A 26,603-nucleotide genomic window follows, 5' to 3' on the forward strand; every position below is an offset into this window, starting at 1 on the left:
CAGTTAGCTTGGCTTGCTGGCAGCACTTGTAACTGACTGAGTTGATTACCTGTCGCCTATCCGTGTCAAAGTTGAGGGAGTCGGCAAGCAGCTCTGATCTCGTTCTTGTGAAGTGTAGTCAGGAAAGCACCACAATTGTTCATATTTCTAGCATCAGCGGCAGGGCTGTTGCCACATCCTTTCCAGTCGGCAAGGGGAAAAAAGGGAAATCTCAACTGGTAAAAATGTAAGATTAGGAAAATAACCCATGTGTTTAACCCAGCAGATGGCATTTTGGTTGGGCATATAAGTCAGGTCACATAAATTGTTACAAATGCTCTTTAAAAGTATATTTTCTGAAATCTAAGATGCTCAACGTTATGCAAATATGACATATCATCCGCTCAACCAATGAGCCAATTAGAAAAAATTTCCTTGGCCACGCCCCTTCGAAAAATGTCACCCCGACACGACGCAGACACTGAGAGGTTTGTGTAAAGCTTTTATTGCGCTGCACTAAAAGTGCCAGAAACGCTGCGTGTGCACAGTACGACAGACGAGAGGTAACGCAACATTGCACGGAAGCGACGCACAGTTTAATTTACTCATCTTTGATATAAATAAAAGTGGCGTGAATGAACACACACAAAAAAATACACAACTTGAGAGTGGGTTTGTGCTGCAGCTGCCAGCCATGATGTTTGTTGCGTTTGCTGACGAAGGTCACTAAACGCAGCATTTCACTGTGTTCATCCCACACCTGTGCATCCACTGCACGTTTCTCTTTTATGTCTGAAGAAGATGAGGTGGGAGTGTGCAGACAAGTGTAATTGAAGGAAAGTGGTAATAACAGTGTAAGCTTCACTTTCAAGTGACAGGTTGGAAATCCCTGCTTGAGGGCCCCCCCCCACACCCCCACCTACAGAACCCCACCCCCCCGCAACCTGCAACATAAAGAAAAGACAAGATGAAGACGCTGCTCAGTAGGTGACTGTGGTTCACAGTTTACGTCTAACACTTCATCAAGGCGCTATAGCGTGTTCATAACCTGTTTATAAGGAGTGTTGTAACAAAAATGGCAGTTGTGGTGCCCCCTATGGGTTGTGTTGAAAATCCTTAGCAAGACAAGCTAGCGTGCATGTAAAAGCTAGGTCCCAGCTAGGTCCCCAAGGTGTGTACCACATTTGCCACTGATTAGACTAAACGCCCTCAAGTTACAGTGGGAGCTTTTGTAGAGCTGTGTGAGAAATTTCAAGTCGAGCCGACTTATAACAGCGCCGCCATGTGGTGTATTTGCCAGGGAAGAAATAGCACGGGCCACACAGTAGGGGTGCGTGTTTGCACACATTTTCTCCGTGAAGTGTGCAGTGGTTGAGGAGCAGAAGACAGCCAAATCATGACTATGGTGGCCACATATTGTTTACAAGTAGACACGGTTGTGTTTGGCAGCAGCAGCACCGCCCCCAAAACATAGAAAAATAGGAAAGAAGCCTTGCAGTGATGAGTTTGACATACAGTATATACAGTACATGCGCCAACAAGTAGCAAAATAAAACATGACAGCAAAACAAAAAGAGCATCTTCTGCTCTCATGGAGCATTAAGACTTTTTGCAAAAACTCTTGAGTGTAGCGAGATTACATATGCTAACAATGATATCACAGTGAAACCCGCTTATGTCGACGCCCCTATTTGTCTCCACATAAGCGGTTGTTGACACGATGGAAACGGAAACGAGCCAATGCTACGTTTACTTGTGACTTTGTCCGGAGACATAAGCAGAATGAGACATGATAAAGCATTTTTGTTTGTTGTTGAAATAGAGGGGTTGTTGACATGGAGAGTTTCACATAGAGGGGTCGTCAACATAGGGGGTTGTCGACATAGAGGGGTTGTTGACGTAGAAAAGTTTTCAATTGTCGATATAGAGGGCTTTCCAACATAGAGGGGTTGTCAATATAGAGGGGCTGTTGACATAGGGGGTTGTTGATATAGAAAAAATGTCAACATAGAGGGGTTGTCAAATTAAGGGGTTGTCGACAGGGGGTTGTCAATACAGAGGGATTGTCGACACAGCGGGTTGTTGACATACAGGGGTTTTCAGCACGGGGTTGTCGACAGAGGGGTTTCTGACATTGAGGGGTTGCCGACAGAGGGGTTTCTGACATTGAGGGGTTGCCGACATTGGGGTTGTCAACATAGAGGGGTTGTCGACATGAAGGGGTTGCCGACAGAAAAGTTTTCAATATACTGTAGAGGGTTTGTCGACAGGGGGTTGTCAATACATAGGGGGTTGTCGACATAGAGGGGTTGCTGACGCAGAAAAGTTTTCAATTGTCAATAAAGAGGGCTTTCCAACATAGAGGGGTTGTCAATATAGAGCGGCTGTTGACATAGGGGGTTGTTGATAGAGAAAAAATTTCAACATAGAGGAGTTGTCAAATTGAGGGGTTGTCAACAGGGGGTTGTCAATACAGAGGGATTGTTGACATAGGGGGTTGTCGACACAGAGGGGTTGTCAACACAGGGTTGTCGACAGAGAAGGTTTCTGACATTGAGGGGTTGCCGACATAGGGGGTTGTCAACGTAGAGGGGTTGCAGACAGAAAAGTGTTCAACATAGAGGGGTTGTCGACAGGGGGTTGTCGATACAGAGTGGTTGTCAACATATGCCCTTGTAAATACAGATGGCGACAGAAAAGTTTTCAACACAGAGGGGTTGTCAACATCGAGGTGTTGTCAACAGGGGGTTGTCGATATAGAGGGGTTGTCAACATTGAGGGGTTCCCGACAGCGGGTTGTCAATATTGAGGGGCGTTGACATGGGGGTTGTCTACATTGCGGGTTGTCAACACAGGGGGTTGTCGACATAGAGTGGTTGTTTACAGGGGATGCAGACATAGCGGGTTGTCAGCATAGAGGGGTTTTCAATGTAGAGGGGTTGTGGACATAAGTGGGTTCCACTGTCCTGTATATAAGAGGTTGGATACAAAGAGGGCAGAAGTAATGAGTGTGTACTGCCTGCAGCTTCTTCTTCTACACTTTTGTCCTAAAGTCAATACAAGGACGTCACGGCCGTGTTACAGGGAAGGACCGGGTGTGTCCCTGTGTCAGATTTCCTCTTTTCCCCAAACTGCTCCGTTGAGAACGTCTCTTTGTGGTTTAGAAAGAAAAGGAAGGATGAAAAACATCAAACGGGGGTTTTGGTCCTTTTATGGTGAAGCTGAGGACTTGTGGGGAATCTTTGGAACAGTTTGGTACCTGAGGTGCCTCACGTGGCTTGAGCTTAAATGGTTCTCTTGCTTTCTTTTGGCGTGAGGAGACGGGAAGCGGGTTGGATTTTAGCGCCCCCCCCTCCCTCGCCGCTCACCTGCTGTTTATTGAGGTTGTTTCAAAGTTCTGAGGCTCCTGGTGTGGTTCCCTTGTGGGATTAATGAGGATGAGGACGAGGAGGAGGAGGTTGTTCCTGTCCTGGTGTCTAAATGTGGCGGCGGCGATGGTGGTGGTGGTGCATGTCCTCCATGGTGATGCGGCCCCACACGCCAATCACAAACGCCTCAATCTCGCACTCGTTGTCCCCGCGGGCGATGCGGAAGTAACCGTCCTCGCCCCAGTTCTTCCCCCAGGAGTTGGCGGCAATCTGAGTGGGCCAGACAGGTATTGACATGATAACATAGCAATGTTAGCAGCACAACAGTAATACATGTTTATGAACACACATTGTGATAAAAATCTATCATCTCCCTCACTGCCTTGCTCAACGTTTGAGAGAAGAAGCACTCAAACCCCCGCATTGCACCTTGAAGGAAAAGGCATCGCTACGTATCTTCAAATGACGCCAACTAACAGCCAGTCGGCCACAGACCTGGGAGCTGTAAGTCTGAACGTGTTGTTTTTCTTCAGCAAATAGGCTAACATGGCTAGCAGGATGTTGCTGTTAAAATGTGAGTGTAATGTTAGCACTTTAGCACACATAGCTATTGCTAGTGTTGCTAACGTTTGTGTCCTCCTGTCCCGCTCCTGAATGTGATGTTGTTGTATATTTATTTTACTTCTGTTTAATTAAAATATATAAGAAGTATATGTAAAATTAAAAAATACAAATTTAAAATAAAATAAATATTATAAATAAAATACTGTATGTAAAACTATATTTACCAAAAATATAAAATAAAAACTTATATGTAACATAAAATATTAAACTATATATAAATAACATGAATTATAGAGTATAATATTATAAATGATTTATTATATAAGTTAGGATTTATTATATGATTTGTAAGTATAATTATATATATAAATGATATTCTAATATAATGTAAATTAAATAATATATATGAATAAAAATGTATATTAATGCATGTTTACATTTATGTCCTCCTGTCCCACTCCCTAATGCAGCGCTTCTCAAATAGTGGGGTTCCCCTGGGGGGGGCTAGTATGCCACTGCCTACAACCACTGCCTTAATGTCACATTGTTGTATGTACATATATTTTAGTTATTTTTTATTTAAAAATAGAATAAAATACAAATATAAAGGAAATATTATAAATAAAATACTGTTTGTAAAATATTTCTTATATAAATATATATAAATAATATATATAAATCATTCTATATTATTATATTGTAAACGATATATTATATGACTTATTATATTTAATTCATTTAATAAATGATTATTTATATACATTATTATCAATTTTACTAAAATATAATAAAAAGAAAATAATAAATAAATACATGTATATTATTTTATATTGCATATTACGGCCTGTATATTGCAGTGGGCAAGTGGAGCCTTACAGTGCATATGTCAAAAGTGGATAGGGTGCACAAATAATTAGAATGCTAAAGTGCTAAATCGGAGAGGGGCGTGAACAAACAGGTCGTTTGCATTAAAGCTACAGACACACAAAACGGAGTGTTACTGGAAGTACTCTGACGTGGTCTAAATTCCAGCATCAAGGCTAACTAACACACATCCAACACAATATCATGGCCGTGTCTTACCCAGTACTTCCTGGGAGTTCCATCAAAGTTCCTCTCCTCCCCCCACCTGCACACAGCAGAGGAGACAGTGTGATGCATCATGCGGTGTTGCAGTGTGAGCAAACACGTCCACCTACGCCACACTGGGCACGAGTGATGGAGGTGCTGGTCAACAACATCCTGCAAAAAGGCTGGACACCGCCGAGCGACATTCCTACGTCATTATTCCCGTCTAAAAAAGCACGGAATTCCCTTTTTCCTCTCCAAAACAGGAAATAGAGGGCAGGTTAGGAGGTAGTGAACACAAATATATATTTTAAAAAAAGTCACCCCATCCTTGCCAGTGTTTGTGTTCTCAGGAGGTGCTGGCAGGCATCCATCAGGATTCCCAGCATGCTTTGCGACACAGCCCTCTGCCAACTTCAACGTTTTTGCTCCTGCAGCCAATTCCCATCCTGTTTTTGAGCACGGGAACTTTCCCTCCAGAGACTCCTGCGAGCCAACGCTGTTTTACCACTTAAGACAGGAACACTGGGAGTTGGAGGAGAAGAGTACTGACCACGAGCAGACACAGCTGCACAAACAACACTGCCTCTATATGTGTGTGTGTGTGTGTGTGTGTGTGTGTGCGTGGCACATACACACCTGCCCCGTAGGGACACAGCCAAAATCTAATCTGACCTCCAATCAGATCGCTCGCCGGGGGACAAAGTCGGACATACCGCCTTACTTTACTCCAACCCCTCCGGCCCCGACCTTTTCTCCTGGTGGGTTTAGGAGGGCGATTGATCCCGCGCTCTGTGTGGATCAGCCGCCCAGACAATGCCCTTTCCACCACGCTGGACCTCAATGATGCCTCCACAAACTTTCCCAGGCTGCGGGCTTAAAGGGACGCACCGCTGCGGGATTTACTCAATGTAAACACGGCCATCGCCCCTGGGATGGCGGCCCGGTGCGCCTAACGTCGTGCGCCTCCCCTTCACACCGGCTCTCCGTCTCTGCTAAATCCACATCATCACGTGGGAGACGGGCGTTTGGGGGATGCTGGGCGCATGCAGTGTTAAATAATAATAATAATAAGCACAGTATAATGGGACTGTCTGTGAATGCACTGTAGCAAATCTAGCAAGTTTTTCTGGTCCTAGTGGGGACTTTTGGAAACTCGTAGCATGAAAGCCGCTCTTCTCAACAAGCAGTGGGTCCTGCAATTGGCTCCGCCCCCGCATCTAAAAGCCCTCGATATAGGCAATACCGTAATCCCTCATTTATGGCGGGTAAATGGTCCCAGACCCGCCCGTGATTAATGAATCAAGTAGGATTGATTATTTAGACATAGAATATTTTCATGGTTAGAGCGTACAAACCTGTTTACTACCCCTTCTAAATACGATTTTTAACATTAATAGAGCCCTCTAGACACAAAATAACAACCCTATAGTCACCTTTACACTCCTATTACCCAATATAGTGGACACAATAATAGAAAATAGGACATATAAGACATCAATAATACATATTATACAGACTCACACGTTAGTATTGGGAGAGTTCCTAGTTGTTTCTTTTTTTTACGCTTAGAGTCCTCTATCCATGAAATAACCCCCCCTATAGTCACCTTTATAGGCCTACTAAACAATATAGTAGACATAACAAAAGAAAATAGGACATATAAGACATAATATACACTAGACTTGCATATTAGCGTTGGGAGAGTTTCTTGTTGTTGTTCTTTTTTTATTTTTTTACTGTTTTTAACATTATCAGAGCCCTCTAAACATGAAATAACACCCCAATAGTGACTGTTACACACCTGCTACCCTAATATAATAGACATAAAAGAAATTAAGACATACTGTATAAGACATAAATAGGACCTTTTTTAACTTCCTGTTCTGTACAGTACTTCCTGCGGTGGCTATTGTCTCATCAATGTAACATTACTGACACCTAGTGACCAGTCTAGAATACTACATATCATCACTATGTATTTGAATGTCTTTTTATGGATGTTACTTCATTTTGCCATTTTTAAGTTTGAAAATTCTTAAGTCAGGCAAAAAAAATAGACGTAAAACTTGCTTAAATATGCAAATGTTTTGACTAATAAAAGGCCATATTCAACCAGAAAAGAGTATGATTTATTAATTTATATACGGTAAATGGTCTTTCACTTGTATAGCGCTTTTCCACCTCCAAAGCACTCAAAGCGCTTTGACACTGTTAGCACATTTACTTACTGATGGCGCAGCATCAGGAGCAACTGGGGGTTCAATCTTGCCCAAGGATGAATTTTTACTTGTGGTACTTTCCACCTCAACCTCCAGGATATCGATCAGGGTAAGGCTGCGAGGAATGTTTGGAACAGTATCGGCCTTTTTAGTTAGATCTATGTGAGTGGAGCTCATTTATCATCTTTAAGGCAAAGTTATGCAAGTTATTATCCGATTTATATTTTTGCTGAGATTTCCTTTCAGGTTATTCCGGTTACCCCAAAAAACAGTCAATTATCCCAGGTCCCCACCAAGAGCAACAAACCAAAGCCGAGGGGGAGCAGCTTTAAAGTAGAGGTACATTGAGTGCAATATAAATCGGTTACTCTCTTGTGCCCGATCTGCATGTAGCAGGGTCGTCTCTACACGGCAGGCTGTGAAAACCTGGGTGAATTCCCCTCGCCCCCGACTTAGACGTCTCGCCCTCATATGGGAGAGATTTAACCCTCCGCACAGAAACATGTCATTGGCACTCTCAGACCAGACGGATGAGAGTTACGAGGAGGAGTGCAAGAGTGCTGGTTATGGCTCTCTCTCTCGCTCCTCACATACCGTTTACAAAAAAGCCCACTGATTGTCTGGAGATTAAAAAAAGCATGAGGTGTTTTGTCTTCTTGGATGCGGTGAAGAAAAGCATGCAGACGTCGGGCCGATGACGGAGACGCGAGTCAGGTGTCAGGTAGGCCAGGTGTGTCGGCCGTCTGCATATTTGTGGTCTGCTAGCTTACTAGATAGAAATAAGGGGGGGGCAGACAGATGGGTGGAGTGGAGCCAAGGTGTGTCTTCAGGTTAAAAAAAACTTGAAAGTGGCTCCTGCTTTGATGGAGCAGCTAGCATCTCATGCATGTACACAGCTATACTTTGCTTTTAGAGTAGTCTGTGTATTCTAAAGCATATCCATATCCAAAGGTACTTGATGCCTGTCAAGTATCTATCAGTAAAAAAAAAAAAAAAAAAAAAAAGTGTCATGTGTACCCCATTATCCTGACAGAGTGCGTGCCGTGTTTGCGGTACTGCGGCGGCTTGGTGAAGCTGACGTCCGTGTGCTTGTAGATGCCGCTCTTGTAGATGAAGAAATCCTCGTGGACCTCCATGATGGCTGGAACAACCAAAAAGCAGTTTTTAGACAAGTACATCCAACTAACGTATAGTTCAAGTGCAACAAGGTGTTGGGAGTCAAAGCTGACATAACACATCATATTACACTTGTAATCATGCAATAATGTATACTATGTAATCAAATCAAATATAAATTAAATCATGTATAAATATAATTTAAAAAAACACTATGTAACAATGTATATGTTGGAATAAAATAAATATAAAGATAATAAATTAAAAAAATTAATTCATTTATTTTCAAAGCTGCTTAATCCTCATTAGGAAAATACAAATATATTAAATAAAATACAATAAACATAATTATAATAAAATATAAATATAAAATATACAAAATATAAATATAATAAGTAAAATACAATAAAACACTTTGTAATAATGTATACTATGCAATAAAATGCAGTAAATATAATTCTAATACAACATATTAAATATAAATGTAAAATATATAAAGGAATACATTCAAGTAATGTGTAATAATGTATACCATGCAGTAAATATATTATAAAATATAATTATAATGAAATTATGACTATAAAAATAAAAATATTGATTCATTCATTTTCTATGCCGCTTGTCCTACTAGGGTCGCGGGTGTGTGCTGGAGCCTATCCCAGCTGACTATAGGTGAGAGGCGGGGTACACCCTGGACTGGTGTCCAGCCAATGGCAGGGCACAAATAGACAAACAAGCATTCACACTCACATTCATACCTATGGACAATTTAGAGTCTCCAATCACCTCCAGTCACCTAACATGCATGTTTTTGCAATGACAACATGCAAACTCCACACAGAGATGCCCAATGGAGATTGGAACCCAGATCTTCCAGATCTCCTGATCTCCATAACATAGATCTCCAACATGCTAACCACTAGGCCACCGTGCGGCCAATATAATACGGCATTTATTAGCATTGAGTTATTTAATTTCCTAATGTCATCAGTCTCTAACACCCATAACACCAAACACCCCCCCCCCCCACCCCACCTCCTCGTCCCACCTGTGTGTGCGTGTGTGTGTGTGTGTGTGGGTGACCCAACATTATGTGGCTTTCATATTGCAGCAATGTTGATTACTTGAATGCAAACTACAGTTTTTAAATGAAACTTTTTAGTATTATGGGAGAAAAAAAATCCAAACCTAAAATGGCCCTTTGTGTAAAAGTGATTCCCCCCCGTTAAAACATAAATTAATTGAGATCTATCAGTCTGGAAAAGGTTATAAAGCCATTTCTAAAACGTTGGGACTCCAGCGAACCACAGTGAGAGCCATTATCCACAAATGACAAAAGCATGGAACAGTGATGAAACTTCCCAGGAGGGGCCGACCAACCAAAATGACCCCAAGAGCGCAGCAACGACTCATCCAAGAGGTCACAAAAGACCCCACAACAACATCCAAAGAACTGCAGGCCTCACTTGCCTCAGTTAAGGTCAGTGTTCATGACTCCACCATAAGAAAGGCAGAAAACATCTTAATGATCTCCAAGACCTTTGGGAAAATACTCTGCGGTCTGACAAGACAGACGTTTAACTTTTTGGAAGGTGTGTGTCCCATTACATCTGGTGTCAAAGTAACGCCGCATTTCAGAAAAAGAACATCATACCAACAGTAAAATATGGTGGTGGTAGTGTGATGGCCTGGGGCTGTTTTGCCGCTTGCTGTGATAAATGGAAGCATGAATTCTGTTGTCTACTATAAAATCCTGAAGGGGAATGTTTGATGATCTGAAACATTTAAGTGTGACAAACATAAAAATACAAAAATAAAAAATCAGGAAGGGGCAAACACTTAATCACACCACTGTACACACACACACTCGCACATGCACGCACACGCACGCACACTCACGTGTACCATGAGGCTTTAGCATTAAAATAGGTGATTTCCTCATTCCACCAGACACAAATTCCAGTTTCCCTCTGAGTCACATTAATTCTCTGTGTGTGCGTGGGGTGTGTGTGTGTGTGTGTGTGTGTGTGTGTGTGTGTGTGTGTGTTTCATATCCCACCACCTTCCACATGCCCAACAAAGAAATACCCTCTTAGGACCCCACCACCTCACATAACACACACAATAGGTCATAAAACTCACACACACACACACACACACACACACACACACACACACACACACACACACACACACACACACACACACACACACACACACACACCTCACATGCCTTTGTGTTAGCAATTCAAAGTCTAAAAAGGAAAGTTGTCATGAAGCCAACATGTCTTCCTGGAGTTCTAAACAATAAAGCACACACACACAGACACACACACACGTGCCTCGGCACTTGACAGGGGTCCAGATGGGCACCAGACTGTGAGGCGGGTGCAGACTGAGGTCAAAGTTGACAAGTCTCAACCCCTCAAACTCACCACCAGGGCCAAACATGACATCACGGGGTCAATGGAGCCCTCCAAGTGCACATTTGTACTCATTTGTGCGCTTGGACGAGCGGTAAATGACACGAAGATGCACTTAGAGGCCTCGTCTTACCTTGCACGGGGCCGTTATCCATAATCTCCTTCATGATCTCCTTTTCCTGAGAGAGACAACAGAGATGGACACATTCAGGAGGTCATGACAGACTGGATGGACATCCGTGGGATAACGAGATTGACTAGTAATGCCTGGTTTATTGACTTCACAGGCCATCGGGAGGCCAAGATGACCGTCTCGGATGACTAGAGGGAGCACTGGCTGACGTTTAGCGCTGATGCAGCAGACAGTGTGAGTTAAGGGGGTGATGTTTTCCCTAAAAAGGAAGCCGAGTGGGACGTTTCTGCATGAATGGATGGTTTGACATCATAGCTTTATGTCAAGCACACTGTTGTCACGTGGGGGGATTTGATATATATACACCGCACAAGACCGCCATCAGAAATTCACCCTTTTTGATGAAGAGGTTGTACTTTTACAGTATATTTACTGCGTCTGAACATTGCGGTGATGTGGAACTGAGGTGCATCATAAAGAGAGCTGTTCAGCTACACAAGAGGGGCAAAATTTTAAAAACAGCCCTCAGGATGCATGACGCAGTGCAGGTCTACACTACTGTGTATCTACTATCATAACGCCAAGCAAAGCAACGGCAACTCTCACAATGGATGGTATCAGCATGTAGTGCAGGGTTGTCCAACGTGTGCCTCGGGGGCCTTTTGAGGCCTGCGACTGTTTTTTTATTGGCCCACTAAAAATATAATTTAACAATAAAAACAAAACAACCACAGCAAAGTTGGAAAAATCAGTAGCAATTTCACAAGAATAAAGGAAAAATACTACGAGAAAAAAGTCGTAATATCATGACAATAGCGGCCTCATATTATGAAAAAAAATAATGTCCTTTCAGTAGCATAAAGTTCAAATATTAAAGAAAAAAAATGTTGTTTTTAAGTCGTAATATTATGAGAAACAAAAAAACAAATAAAGTTATGATTTTTGAAAAATTGGGGTGAGGAAAAATTATTATTTACACTTTACAAGAATAAAGCAATATATTAATATTATGAGGAAAAATAATGTCATTTTAGTAGCATAGAGTTGAAATATTAAACCAAAAATGTGGTATTTTATTAAAAGTCGGAATATTATGAGAAACACACAAAACAAAACAAAGTTGTCATTTTTGAAAAATTAGGTGGGAGAAAAAGTTATAATATTATGGGAATAAAGTCATAATTATGAGAAGAGAATTAAAAGGACAAAGTTGAAACAGTTGGAAAATTAAAAAATTAAATGTAATGTAAAAAGCTGTAATCTTTCAAAAATAAAGTCAAGTATTATGAGAAAAAAGTCAGTCACAATTTTATGTGAATAAACTCATAATATTATGATGAAAAATAATGTCATTTTAGTAGCATAGAGTTGAAATGTCAAATTAATTAAATTCAAAAAACAATTTTATAAGAATAAAGTCAAAATATTTAGAGAAAAAAGTCGTATTCGAACAAGAAATAAATAAATAATTTTACAAGAAGAAACTCATTTTAGTAGCGTAGAGTTGAAATATTAAACCAAAAATATTAAATGTTATTTTTTTTTTTTTTTTTTTTTTTTTTCCCCCTGTCCTGTCCAGCCTTTAAAGCAGATAGAATTGTATACCTAAATGCCGTCAAGTGCTCAACAGATTTACTCTGCCAGAGAGAAGTGTGATATACACTTCCCCTGTCATACAAAATTTATTCGACCTTGATGCTTGTTATAAAGCAAATTTGGAGCGCCCGGACCGGAGCAGGAGGGGACAGAGAAGAAGAGAAAAGGAAACGGGGGGGGGGGCGAGAGGGGACAAAAACAAAAAAAAGAGAGACAAGAGACAAGGACAACAGCAGCAACAACAACAATTGTGACAGAACAACAGAAACATACCGAACGACATCAGCAAATAAATGTCCGTGACAACTATAAAGACGAACAAGGATAAAGGACAAATCAATATCAACAACCACAATGACAAAGCTGTCAATGACAATCAGACATAATAGCAGTCATGAAATGATGACCTATGACAGTGATCACAATGACAATACTGCATTGAAACAGTCGCACACAATAGCAGTCATGAAATGATGAATTATGATAGTGATCACCATGATAATACCGCATTGAAACAGTCACACATAACTGTAGTAATGAAATGATTATCCATGATAGTGAATAGAATCAAAGTTACTGTAATGCACATCATTGTAAAAAAAAAAAAAATACATATACACACATATATACATACATACACATACATAAATACATATATACATATATATATATATATATATATATATATATATATATATATACACATATATACCGCACATACACACATATATATATATAGTCATACTGCTGAAATCACCGTCGCTGTAATAAAACCAACAACATAATAACACCCTGGATAACTCAGTGAGTAATGTGGGGAAGTACGTATGTACTGTGAGTGTGCATATGTACAGGTATCTCTGTATGTAAGGAAGACTTCATATATATATAAAGGTGCAGGAATGTGTGGGCGTGTGATTGTCACTGAGAGTGCATGAAAGGAAAGGGGCCGCCTTCCACCTCCCAGAGAGCCCCGCCCCAAATAGCAAGGCCGGGCCCCGGCCGCCAGAAGGCCACCAGGCCCATAGGGGCAGGCAGCACAAAGAACAGTGCCCCAAGAGCCAGCCCAGAGAGCCCCCCCCCCCCCGGGAAGACCAGTAAGGGGCCGAAGAGAGGTAATCCCAGCCAAGGACAGGGCGCCAGCGGGCCGGAGGACTGCCAACCCCCGAGACCAGCGAGAGATCACACCCCACAAAGGCAGACGGGTACCGGGGGCCACAAACCGGCAGGCCCAGAGACGCCTCCACAGCCGGAAAGAAGCCCGCCCGCGCCGGAAGCGCCAATTCTCCCCCACCGCCACCCCCACCCCCAGGGAGCGGAGCCCGGCCCGCCCCGGGCCAACCCCCGCCCGACCCCCGACACAGGGCCGCCCCGCCAAGGGATGCAGGAGGCACACCCTCCACCCACCCGGCGGAGGCACGGGCGGCAGAGATGTATCGCCCAGCACCTGACCCCACGGAGCAAACCCCTGTATGCCCCCCCCCAAATAAATAACTAAAATAAATAAATAAATAAAAATACACACACGCACGCACATACACACTCCTACGCACCCACACACACGCACATAAACGCTCCTACGCACAAACACACCCCTATGCGCACGCTCATACACACTCTTACTTACTCAAGCGCGCACACACACACACACACACACACACACACACACACACACACACACACACACACACACAGTGGTCGACTGCCCGACACCCGGAAGCCCCACCCTATCCCCCGTTGGTAACCCAAGGAGCAGCGGAGCCGGGGACCCCGGGGTCCCAGACATACGATTCAGAACCCAGGAGCGGAGAGCGCAGACCGCCGGGGAGCAGGAAGACACCCGGCCACACCCCCCCAGCGGTAGGACGCCGCCAGCGAGGCAGACAGGGGAGTCAGCGAGGAGGAGAGCGGGAAACCGAGCAGGCAGGCGGGAAAACGGGCGAGCAGCCAGGCGAACCACCACACAGCGCCAACCGAGACCCGCGGGCCAGCAAACCCCGAAGAGAGAGCGGGAGCACCACACCCCAAGCCGCAGGGAGGCCAAGCACCAGCGCCGAGAAGGCGAGACCAGCAGCCGACCAGCCGACGGCCCCCACATACCACCAGAAGCCAGACCAGCCACATGCCACCAGAGCCGACAGCGCACCACCCGCGCACCGGAGCCCCACCCCCGACAAGCCCACAGACAGACCGGGGGAGGCGAGGACACAGACAGCGGCCCGGCAGCGCACAAAGCGCAACGGCGACAGACGCCCAAGCGCCCGGCAGAGCACGACCCCCCCCAGCGAGCCCGGCCCCAGGGCACCCGCCCCCCCACCCCCACCCCGCCACCCAGGCCCACAGTACCCGCAAGCATGACCAAGCCCCAACCCACCAGCTGGCCCGGCGCCCCAGCAGCCGCCACAGCGCAGCAACCACCGGCCGCCGCGACAGCACACGGGCCACCCGAAGCACCAGCACCGCCCCCCGGAGACCGCCGAACCCGCCCCAAGAGCGCAGAGGCGCCCGCGGCACGTGTCAGTCCAGGGGGGGCACCGCAAGCCGCCCCCCCCGGCGCAAGCCCCGGCATCAACAGGCCCCAGAGGGCCACCCCAGGGAAGGGCAGGCGAACCAGACAAGGGCACCCCACAGGCCAGGCCGCCCCGGGCGAGCCACCGCGACGGCCAGGCCCCCGGCCACACCGCCGACCCTGGCGGGCAGACGCCGAGGTGCACGAGGCACCCCAATCCAGCCCGCCCCACCCGTGTATGTGATAAGGTGTGATAGTGTCTATGATGCAATGTTATTGCATCATAGACACAAAACAAAAGTGAAAGCCGTACATGCTGTAACTTGGCTTCATAAATCCACCAAACAGACGACAAACTGCCACGTTTTAGCTCCAAATGCGTTTGTGGCGGGCTATGGATCCGGTTCCTGCAGGTGGCGGTCTACTCACATTGGACGAGAGCCTGTACGGCGGCGTGGACTGGTAGATGTCGTTGTGGTAGTTGTGCGCGTTGGGGCAGTGCTGCGTGGCCTGCCTCTTGCCCCGGCCCACCGAGCGGCTCTGCATCATGCAGCGGCCCACCTCTGCCGGCGTGTGCTGCGGCGGCTGGTATGGATAGCAGTTCTCTGTCACCACCCTGGAACAGGAAGTTGTCAGCACGTTAGAGGAGTGCTGTTTAGGGTCGCCGGCATGCACGTTTTGAGAGTTTTTTTGTTTTTTTTTACCCTCGGCGGCGGAGATACCACCAGGCTCCGTCGACACGCCCCCCAGCGCAGCCGCCCTGGTTCCTCGTGTCGCAGGAAATGAGGTTCTGCGGCGACAGCTGAGGAGTCATGTGACCCATGGACTGGATGGAGATTCTGTCAGACGCCACGGCTGTTTTTTTAAATGGAAAAAAAGATTATCTTTAAATCCTCTGCCTTCTTTCTGATAGCAGACTTCATGTGTCCTACCAGCTGTAGAGAAAGCCCAGGAGGCGGCACAGTTGCCCTGGTCCAGCGGCTCATGGATCTTTCCTGGCCACTTGTCCGCTGAGTTGAAAGAGAGGGGCAGGACGTCGCCCTCGGAATCCATGTTCATCTAAGCCAGGGACACAAGTCACACAACGTTAGGAAGACTTCATGGACTAACACGTCCTCATGTGTCCTCGCATCGTGCATTACACACACCTGAATAACACACCTTAATCAATCAATCATCCCAAAAAGATGGAAAAATCAGCAGCCATTTGACAAACATAAAGTCTAAATATTAAGAGAATTTTTTTTTATATTATGCCAAAAAATAATGTCATTTAGTAGCATAAGGTTGAAATATTAAAGAAAAAAACACATGTATTAGTTGTGGTTGTGGTTTTTGGAAAATTAGGTTGGAGAAAAAGTTAGGAATTAAACTCCACATTACACTTACACATTTGCAAGAATAAAGTCATCATTAAGAGAAGGAAATTTACAAGACGAAAGTTGAAATGGTTGGGAAATTAAAAACAATGAAATTAAAAAAACAGCTGAGATTTTACGAGGGTGAAGTCAAACTCTTAAGAGAAAAAAGTTGTATTGTAACGAGAAAAGTCACAATTTTACGAGAATAAACGTATATTATGAGGAAATATTATGACGAAAAATAATGCCATTAGTAGCAGACACTTGAAATATTAAACCAAAAATTCTTTCTTTTTTAAAAGTATCATGAGAAAAATATTATGAGAAACAAGCAAAACAAAATAAAGTTGTAATTTATGGAAAATGTAGGTTGTGGGAAAAGTTATAATATTATAGCAATAAAGTCAAAATATTAGGGGAATAAAGTCATAATATTAGGAAAAGAATATTCACAAAAATGATCTAAGTGGCCTGGTGGTTAGCATAGTCAGAAAATCTGGAAGATCTAATCTCTGTGTGAGTTTGCATGTTCACCCCGTGCATGGGTGGGGTTTCTCCGGGTACTCCAGCGTCCTGCATGTTAGGTTAATTGGCAACTCTTGAATACCTACCGTCTGTATGAATGTGAGTGTGGATGGTTGGTTGTCTATATGTGCTCTGCCATTGGCTGGCAACCAGTCCAGGGTGTACCCCGCCTCCCGCCCAAACGTCAGCTGGGATAGGCTCCAGCATACCCCTGCGACCCAAATGAGGATGAATGTTTCTCATAATCAGGGGTGCCCATGACGTCAATCGCGAGCTACTGCTAGATCGCCGAGGTAGTTTGGATCGATGGTGTAAACGTCTCTTTGTAGATATCATATGACATCAAGCCCCACGTGGAGATGCAACTTTCATCTTTATGACTCTGATTAGGGATAAACTAACTGAGCGGCAAGATGCTTATATCGACAGGATAACAAAAGTTATCCATTCACTTGTAGCGGCTAGTTATGTAGAAAAAAAGTCAGTTGTTTGATGGCTTTGCTTTGCGTCCTGAACTCCACTACAGAAATCAGTGTTTTCTACACGTCCACTTCTTAAACTATTATTTCATGATGAAATGCAAAATGTGCCCATTGCTCAAACCTTTTTAATATGTTGCCTTGACTTCGGCTGCATTGTGTTTTGTGTAATCATTTTAATTTCTTGTATATTGATAATGTTTGACAGCAAATGCTAACTGGATGTACAGTAATACATGAACTGTGTGTCCTATAATGAATGCTACGTAGCTATTTTGACTGACATGTTACGGGCATTCTGGTTATGTACACAACTACTGAGGAATTATGTGTCATTATCTCTATTGCCATATTGAATATAATTATGATATCACCTACGTTAATTTTAACTGTAAATTTTGAAAATGTGAATTGAAATACTAAACAATAATATTTACGATAGTATTTTAAAGTTGACTGGTTAGACCTTATATATGTTGTTGTTGTTTACATATGTTTATATATGTTTTCTAGAAAGAGGTAGCTCATTTTGACTTGTAACTTACGTGGTGAAAAGTGCGTTTTTTTTTTTCTATATTTATAGTGTGCGAACCTCAGGTTGTCCATCACAAACACCATGTTCCAACATAAGGATGTTCACAAGTGCACATGGCACCAGCACACCCTAGGCCGCAGGTCTATGATCTACTTTGTAGTCGTATCATCAGACCTGCGTCCGCATGTTCTGGACCCGCAGCTGCAGAGAGGAGCTGAGCTGTCAATTGATCACCACCTGGTGATGAGTTGGATTAGATGGCGGGGGAGACAGACAGACAGACCCGGGAGACCCAAACGTGTAGTGAGGGTGTGCTGGGAACGTTTGGCAGAGTCTCCTGTTCGTCGAGTGTTCAACTCTCACCTCCACCAGAGCTTCGCCTGCATCCCGGGGGAGGACGAGGATACTGAGTCTGAGTGGGCTCTATTCAGTGCCTCCATTGCTGAGGAAGCGGATTGGAGCTGCAGCCACAAGGTGGTCGGTGCCAGTCGTGGCTGAAAGCCCCGAACCCGATGGTGGACACCAGAGGTTAGGGCTGCCGTCAAGCTGAAGGAGTCCTATTGAGCATGAATGGCTTGTGGGACTCCTGAAGCAGCTGATAGGTACCAGCAAGCCATGGAGCATGATTTTCGGTCGGCCTCGAAGAGGTTCTGGCAAACCGTCCGGTGCCTCAGAAAGGGGAAGCAGTGCCTGGCCCACACTGTTTACAGTGGGGACGGGGACTGCTGACCTCGACTGAGGATATAGTCGGACGGTGGAAGGAATACTTTGAGGCCCTTCTCAATCCCACTGACATACCTTCCATAGAGGAAGCAGAGTCTGAGGACACAAACGCGGACAGTTCCATTATTGTGGCTGAGGTATCTGGGGTAGCCAAAACGCTCCCCAGTGGCAAAGCTCCGGGAGTGGATGAGTTTCGCCATGAATTCCTCAAGGCTCTGGATGTTGAGGGACTGTCTTGGCTGACATGTATCTTCAACACTGTGTCGAAGTCAGGAGCAGTACCTCTGGATTGGCAGACTGGGGTGGTGGTCCCCCTTTTCAAGAAGGGTGACCGGAGGGTGTGTTCCAACTATAGGGGGGGTCACACTCCTCAGCCTCGCTGGGAAAGTCTATTCCAGGGTGCTGGAGAGAAGGGTACGACCGTTAGTCGAATCTCGGCTACAGGAGGTGCAATGTGGTTTTCGTCCTGGTCGCGGAACACTGGACCAGCTCTACACCCTTGCAAGGGTACTGGAGGGTACTTGTGAGTTTGCCCAACCGGTCTACATGTGCTTTGTGGACTTGGAAAAGGCATTCAACCATGTCCCTCTTGGTGTCCTGTGGGGGGTGCTCTGAGAGTATGGGATTGGTGGCGAACTACTACGTGCCATTCAGTCCTTGTACAACCGGAGCAGGAGCCTGGTTCGCATTGCCAGCAGTAAGTCAAGCCTGTTTCTGGTGAATGTTGGCCTACGCCAAGGCTGCCCTTTGTCACCGATTCTGTTCATAATTTTCATGGACAGAATTTTGAGGCACAGCCAAGGTGTCTAGGGAGTCCAGTTCAGTGGCCTTAGGATCTCATCTCTGCTATTTGCAGACGATGTGGTCCTGATGGCCTCATTGAGCTGTGACCTTCAGCGTTTACTGGGACGGTTTGCATCTGAGTCTGAAGCTTCTGGGATGGGACTCAGCACCTCCAAATCCGAGGCCATGGTTCTCAGTGGAAAAGGGTGGATTGCTCCCTCCGGGTTGGAAATGAGGTCCTGTCCCAGGTGGAGGAGTTCAAGTATCTCGGGGTCTTGTTCACAAGTGAGGGAAGGTTGGAGCGTGAGGTCGATAGGCGGATCGGCGCAGCGTCTGCAGTAATGTGGTTGCTGTACTGGACCGTCGTGTAGAAGAGAGAGCTGAGCCGGAAGGCAAAGCTCTCAATTTACCAATCGATCTATGTTCCCACCCTCACCTATGGTCATGAGCTTTGGGTTGTGACCAAAAGAACGAGATCGCTGATACAAGCGGCTGAAATGAGTTTCCTCCGTAGGGTGGCTGGACTCACACTAAGAGATAAGGTGAGCAGCTCAGTCATCCGGGAGGAGCTCAGAGTAGAGCTGCTGCTCCTTCACATGGAGAGGAGCCAGTTGAAGTGGCTCGATCATCTAGTCTGGATGCCTCTCGGACACCTCCCTGGTGAGGTGTTTCGAGCATGCCCAGCTGGGAGAAGGCCCCGGGGCAGACTTAGGACACGCTGGAGGGATTATGTCTCACAGCTGGCCTGGGAACGCCTTGGTGTCCTCCCGGTGGAGCTGGAGGAGGTGGTCGGGGACTGGGAAGTCTGGGGTCCCCTACTGAGACTGCTGCCCCCGCGACCCGGACCCAGGATAAGCGGAGGAAAATGGAATGAAATTATGAGTTTTATGCTACTAAAATGAGGTTATTTTTTCCTCATAATATTACGATGTTCTTGTAAAATTAGTACTTTTTCTCGTTAGATTAAAATTTTTTTCTCCTAATATTCGGCTCTATTCTTGCAAAATTGCTGCTGATTTTTCAATTTTTGCTGTTGTTGTTTACTTGTTAAATGCTATTTTTAGAATGAATGTATGGGAAAGACTGCATGGACTGTGTGGATGCACCCTAAGGTTCCCTTTGGCCTTGTAAGAAACTCAGCGAGGACTTTGTCACCTAGGTAGAAGGTCATGTGACCTTCCAACACTTCTTTCCTTCCTCCGTGTCCTACATTCCCGTCCTTAGCACTTGATGCCTAACCAAGGAATGCACTCTTGCTCACATATTTGTAGCGCTGGACGGTCAAAGTCCAAAAAGTATTTGAAAGGCTGAGTTGAGTGTGGTCTTTGAATGCATCGCCTCTGATGTGTTCGGGCGCAGGTAGCAACACGCAGACCACGGAAGAGGGAGGAGGCGTTGTAATGTTCTGGCCGGAAGAAGCTGAGGAATGTCGGGAGGGATGCTGGGGGAAGTGATGGATGGTGGTGGTGGGCGTCGGTGGAGGCCGGGGGTGTGAAAAGTGTGGCCCACAGCACATTTTAAAAGCATCATTTAACAATAAAACAAAAAAAACAACAAAAGCAACAACGGCAAAAATGGGAAAAATAGAAAAAAATTATTAAGCGAAAAAAGTTGTAATCTAACAAAAAAAAATTGTAATTACGAGTTGTAATATTATAAGGAGAAATAACCTCATTTTAGCAGCAGAAAGTTGAAATATTAAAGAAAGATGCTTTTTTAAAAAAATTTTGATATGATGAAAAAAAACTAAAATGAATAAAGTTGTAATTTTGGGAAAATTAGGTTTGGAAAAAAGTTATAACATTATGAGAATAAAGTCCAAATGTTATGGGAATAAAATCATTTTGTTATGAGAAGAAAAATAAGAAAGTTGTAAAACAGTTGGAAAATTAAAAAAAACAAACAACCAACAACAGTAAAAATGGAAAAATAGGAAAAAATATTAAGAGTTGCAATCTAATGAGAAAATGTTGTGATATCATGAGGCAAAATAACATCATTTTAGTAGCAGAAAGTTGAAATATTAAAGCCTTTTTTTAAAAGTCATAATATTATGGAAAATAAATTAACAACAAATAAAAGTTGTAATTTTTGAAAAATGTGGTTGTGGAAAAAGTTATAATATTATGGGAATAAAGTCAAACTGTTATGGGAATAAAATCATAATATTATGAAAAAAATGACAAGAAAGTTGAAATAGTTACAAAATTTAAAAAACAACAACGGCTGAAATGAAAAAGAAAACACAGGATTTTTTGACATGAAGTTGTATGACGTCCCCACCAGCAGTGGACTACATCAACAGTGACTTACCCCCCCATTTGGTCTCGTGAGTCCAATTCTGGTCCGATTTCTGTGACGAGGAACGTAGGTCTGCTTAGTTGCTGGGTCATTTAAGTAGAGAATTTGGCTTCTCAAAACAATATGCGTTCAAAAGAATAATATATTTGCATCACAAAAATGCCTCCTCCCAAAAATCTGACCTCACAAAACATTCAGTGTGTCCCTGCGCACTGTCGCCTCTCCTTTCGTGTGGATGTTATGAAGACACTCGCATCGACTACTCTTTTAAATGCATATTGTTTTGAGAAGCCAAACGCTTTACTGAAACGACCCAGCAACTAATCGGTACTACCAGAACCAGACCAAATGGGGGTGGGTAAGTCACTGTTGATATAGTTCACTGCTGACGGGGATGTCATACAACTACATGTTAAAAATCACAACTATCCCTTTAAGAGAAATAAGTTAGAGTTGAAATATTAAACAAAAAAATAGGTTAAAAAAATGGCATAATAATATTATGAGAAACAAAAAAAACAAAATAAAGTTTTTAGGTTGAGGAAAAAGTGATAATATTGTGGGAATAAAGTCAAAATATCACAGGAAGAAAGTCCTAATGTTATGGGAATGAAGTCATAATATTAGGGGAAAAATATTTCAGAAGAAAGTTTAAATATTTGGTACATTTAAAAAAACAATAGCAAAAATGGGGAAAAAAAAGAGCAAAGAGTGAAGCTGATATTAATGATAGTCTTTTTCACCTAAATAACAAAGCTGAGATGCAGTTTATTCTTGAACTGATAGTAACTGATAGTGATGTATAGTAACTTCTTCATGTTTTCATTTTTCACTGTGTGGCCCTTGCTGGAAAAACCTACCTGGTGTAGGCGGACCACCACCACCATCACCCCCACCGCCCCCATGTGTGATGCGTTGTGTCTTATGTAATGCGTCTGGCTTAGCATGCTAACAATGGGCTGGGCTTCCAGACGGCGTGGCATTCCAAGCTGCCACCCCCGTAATTAGGAAGGGACGTTTTCATCTTTGTTAGAAAGCAACACCGAACAAAACGGCAAGCTCCAACATGACGCACGGAGGAATATACCCTGGTTTGCTTTTTGGGAAAATGTTTGCCTTTTAAAAAGGAAAAGCTTGAAGGCAACGAGGCTTCTTGAAGGAGAAGAAAAACACCGGTTATCTTCACCTGCATGATTAACACTCAAGCTTGAAGCAAAATTACCACTGCACAATCCAACAATGAGCAGGAAGAAGAAGAGCTTATATCTCAGATGTCAAACTCAAGGGGGGTCAGATTTGGCTCTCCATGTCGTTTTTTGTGGCCCAAGTTTTTTTGTTGTTGTTTTGGATGCTTTGGGTGGGAATTGTCCTCATTCCACCCAATTGACTGCCAGGGCTCTCACGCCACTCCACCATCCACTCAGTTTAGAGCTGTCCTATCTAGTCTTTAAGCATGGAGCTTGGACAAGAGGCCAAACGTCTCCTAACAGTCCAGTTCTGCACACATTTCGGGCAACGCTGCGGCCCTCTGAGGGCACACGCAATGGTGATGTGGCCCGCGGTGAAAACGTCTTTGTCCCAAAGCCAAACAGGAATCCAGAACCAAAAGCAAAACTGTACGAGACGAAACGAAAGGATGTCGTTGTGTTTGCTTTGTGTTTTTGAAGGGTTTTTCACATTTTACTATCATCATCATTGCATCACTTCTTTTTACACTTACATGACTAGCAGCTATGCTAAAGTGCCACATAAACATGCCCAAAACGTCAACCATTTCCATGAGCAAAGCCAAGGTCAGTCAGTCCCCTGGTACACTTTGTGTTGGCTGGTTCGCCATATCGCATGTTTGTGATGATCCTTGAACTTTTAAGCTGTTTAAACGGACCTCCGAGGGTGGAAAACATGTTTTGACCGCCACCACATGATGTTCTAGCGACCCTTACCTGGATCTCATTCATGTTCATGATGTTCCTGGAGGGTCTCTGCGTGCCCAGTCGGTATCGGATGCCCTCGTCCAGGGTCATGCCGTACATTTGGGTGTAGTTAGCAGCCCTCCACCTTGTTAGAACCACAAAACCACATATGAGACACGGAATAGTGACCCACTTTGCTGTTTTGGTCACTTCTTACCCATAATTCCCTCTGTTGACCGCCTGGATCATGTCCTTGTCCATCAGGCAGGCGTTTTGCTCGCATTCCCAGCGTCCCGTGGTGCCGCATGTGCTGCAAGGCAGACAGTCATGTGATCAACACAACTGCTGGGATGCTTCTTCCACTTGTTGCTAGGGAGAGTTCACACTGACAATTGAAAAAAAAAACCCTACACAGGCCACACCCACTAGGATGTACAACCGCTGCTTTGTATTTCATATAAAAGACAAGCGTTTCCCATACATTCATTTATTTGTGGCAACGAATACATTTGACGCTACCTGTTTGTGCGCACAAACACATTCTAATGGGACTGTATGTGAATGGGGCTCGTGGTACAGTAGATGGCATCTTAACACACCTCATGCGCACAACTTTGTCACTATATTTACTCCTCTGGATACTGCTTTTGCAAAAATGCATGCAACTGCACTCATCAAAACAAACATCTATGCACAAACGTACATGCAAAATTACACTTCTAGTTCCCGCAAGGCATGCTGGGTAACCTGCGCGTACTCTTTTTTTTTTTTTTAAAGATGACTAGCGACAAATCCACTTTTTCTGGTCTTAAAGGACACTTTTGGAGAATCTAACATGAAAACAGGTTTGGCTCTTCTCAACGAGCTTTGGGTCCTGCTGCCCCACTCACCTAAAAGCACCAACGGGGCGCTGCTTCTTGCTTGTGACATTTAAAAAACACACAAAAAAGTGACAGGAGAAAGATATTTTGTAATTTTTTTGTGTTTTTGCAACTCAAAAATCTTCCCTCGCCCACAACCCAGCGTCACAAATAGATTGCAGCCAGAGTACTACGACTAGTACTCCGTTTTGCTCTTTGAAGTGAATCACTGTTCTGTACTGTGTTTCCCATACATTTGCCACACGCTAGCTGTTCACCCTCACTCATCAACACATTCTCACGGGACTGTGTGTGTGTGTGTGTGTAACTTGTTAACACACCTCATACACACCTGGTGTGCCAGAGAAGAAGAAGACGTAGCAGGAGGGATCAGTGTTGCCAAATGAACCACAATTTAGCGAGTATTCAGACCCCTTTAGATTCTGTTTTTCGAAAAAATGACCTTCTCTGGTTACTTTCGGAGACTAACATGAAAGCACGCATTGCTCTTCTCGACGAACAGCAGGTCCTGCCCGTGTGAAAGCACTCACAGGGGGCCCCGTCTTGCTTGTGATATTAACCCCCTTCCCCCAAAAAGCTATAAATTAAGGTTATTTAGGGGTTTTTTTGGTGCTTTTTGCAGTCATCAACCCCCACCTCCAACCCACTGCCACAAATAGATTGCAGTCCTCTCTGGGAAACACTGACGACATATTGGAAGCAATCTGTGACGATTAGGAGCATGCTTCTCCAACATTCCGCAGCGGTTAAAGGTCATCAAGAACACGCAGGAAGGCAGTGATAAGCAGTGTCCGCGTGGGCTGGACAGACGCTAACGAGGACCCGGAGGAGCGGGAAAAAGCGGAAGTCTTCCACCCCGCTGTCTTGATCCGGGATGGGAGGATAGGATGCGCTTTTGGGAAATGAGCAGCATGGGAGTGGGAGGAGGAGAACACGCATACGCGCACAAGGCCCTTTTGTTGAAAGACGGAGAAAGGAGGGGCTCGCTCGCAAATGATGTTTTCTAGCTATTTTTACCCGGCGTCCATCATCGTCTATTCTTATGTGCCGTATCAGGGCTAATGATAAGAGTCAAAGCGGTGCGGCCAATCAGGTCGACAGCTTCCGAAGGCGGGCAGCTGCCAGGTTTGAGGCTGATAAGACAAGGGAAGGTCAGACTGCTCGTCAGGATAGAAAACACAGGGAGGTGAAGCCAGGATGCCAGCAATGTGAACGTGTTCCTCAAGATGTTCCTCAAGATGAAACCAAGTTTACATACCACAAATTGCAGTTCTCCTTGTAAGTTTGCCCCGAGAAGAACCTGTTGCCGTTTCTTTCACAGGAGCCTAAAAGGAGAAGAGAACAGATGTAGCTAAATAATAACACAATGTTGTTTCTTCGAGGTGGGGGCTGAGGAGGGCTGAGCTCCAGTAATCCACTGCAGGAATGTGCTGCCTCTCCTCCGCTTCCCAGGCCTCTCCATACTTTGTCTTACAGAGTACTCTTTCAGGAGCAAAAGCACTGTATACAAGTCATCTTGAGGCTGGTTCCTGCCGACCCGCCTTGTCCTTTCTCTGCAGTGTGAGGCAGGGGCGTCTGCAGTGTTTTCACACGTTGGGTTTGGGGGCCATAAATTCTGCCTAGCAACAAGTGACCATGCGAAGGATCTGAGCATTTGCGCTTGCTAGCCAGCTCAAACTATGTAGTGAATCCAAAAATGACTACTTGCTGTTTTTAAAGACAGTAATCCCTCATTTATGGCGGTTAACCAGTTCCGGACCCGACCTTTATTAGTGAATCTAAATTATTTATCCATGGAATATTTTCATAGTTACAACACAGAAAACCTGTTTACCACCTTCTAAATATGCTTTTTAACATTATCAGAGCCCCTCTAATATAGACTCACACATGTTAGCATTGAAATTCCTTGTTGTTGTTCTTTTTCTAATAGTTTTTAACGTTATTAGAGCCCTCTAGACATGAAATAACACATTTATAGTCAGTCACCTTTACACTCCTATTATCCAATATAGTAGACATAATAAGAGAAAATAGTCATATAAGACATAGAAAACCTGTTTTCCACCATCTAAATACAGAATTGAACATTATTAGAGCCTTGTAGACATGAAATAACACCCC

At 44.3% G+C, this 26,603-nt stretch overlaps 1 protein-coding gene across 2 annotated transcripts in view; it reads right to left on the minus strand.

The window, feature by feature from the left end:
- Positions 1 to 468: 468 nt before the first annotated feature.
- Positions 469 to 26,603, minus strand: part of tinagl1 (tubulointerstitial nephritis antigen-like 1) — a 35,944-nt gene continuing 9,809 nt past the window's right edge. The window contains exons 3-12 of one of the 2 annotated variants that reach the window (XM_054764059.1): positions 25,738 to 25,804; positions 23,816 to 23,908; positions 23,629 to 23,743; positions 15,911 to 16,037; positions 15,683 to 15,833; positions 15,408 to 15,594; positions 10,874 to 10,919; positions 8,219 to 8,342; positions 4,995 to 5,040; positions 469 to 3,617 (exon numbers count right to left, since the gene is read on the minus strand). In XM_054764059.1, coding sequence (XP_054620034.1) covers positions 3,456 to 3,617; positions 4,995 to 5,040; positions 8,219 to 8,342; positions 10,874 to 10,919; positions 15,408 to 15,594; positions 15,683 to 15,833; positions 15,911 to 16,037; positions 23,629 to 23,743; positions 23,816 to 23,908; positions 25,738 to 25,804 — 1,118 coding nt within the window. In that variant the 3' untranslated portion in view covers positions 469 to 3,455. The remainder of the gene's footprint in view (positions 3,618 to 4,994; positions 5,041 to 8,218; positions 8,343 to 10,873; positions 10,920 to 15,407; positions 15,595 to 15,682; positions 15,834 to 15,910; positions 16,038 to 23,628; positions 23,744 to 23,815; positions 23,909 to 25,737; positions 25,805 to 26,603) is intronic. The other variant, XM_054764060.1, reaches the window with a different exon arrangement.

This window comes from Dunckerocampus dactyliophorus, chromosome 20, assembly GCF_027744805.1.
Source record: "Dunckerocampus dactyliophorus isolate RoL2022-P2 chromosome 20, RoL_Ddac_1.1, whole genome shotgun sequence".
Taxonomy (NCBI): domain Eukaryota; kingdom Metazoa; phylum Chordata; class Actinopteri; order Syngnathiformes; family Syngnathidae; genus Dunckerocampus; species Dunckerocampus dactyliophorus.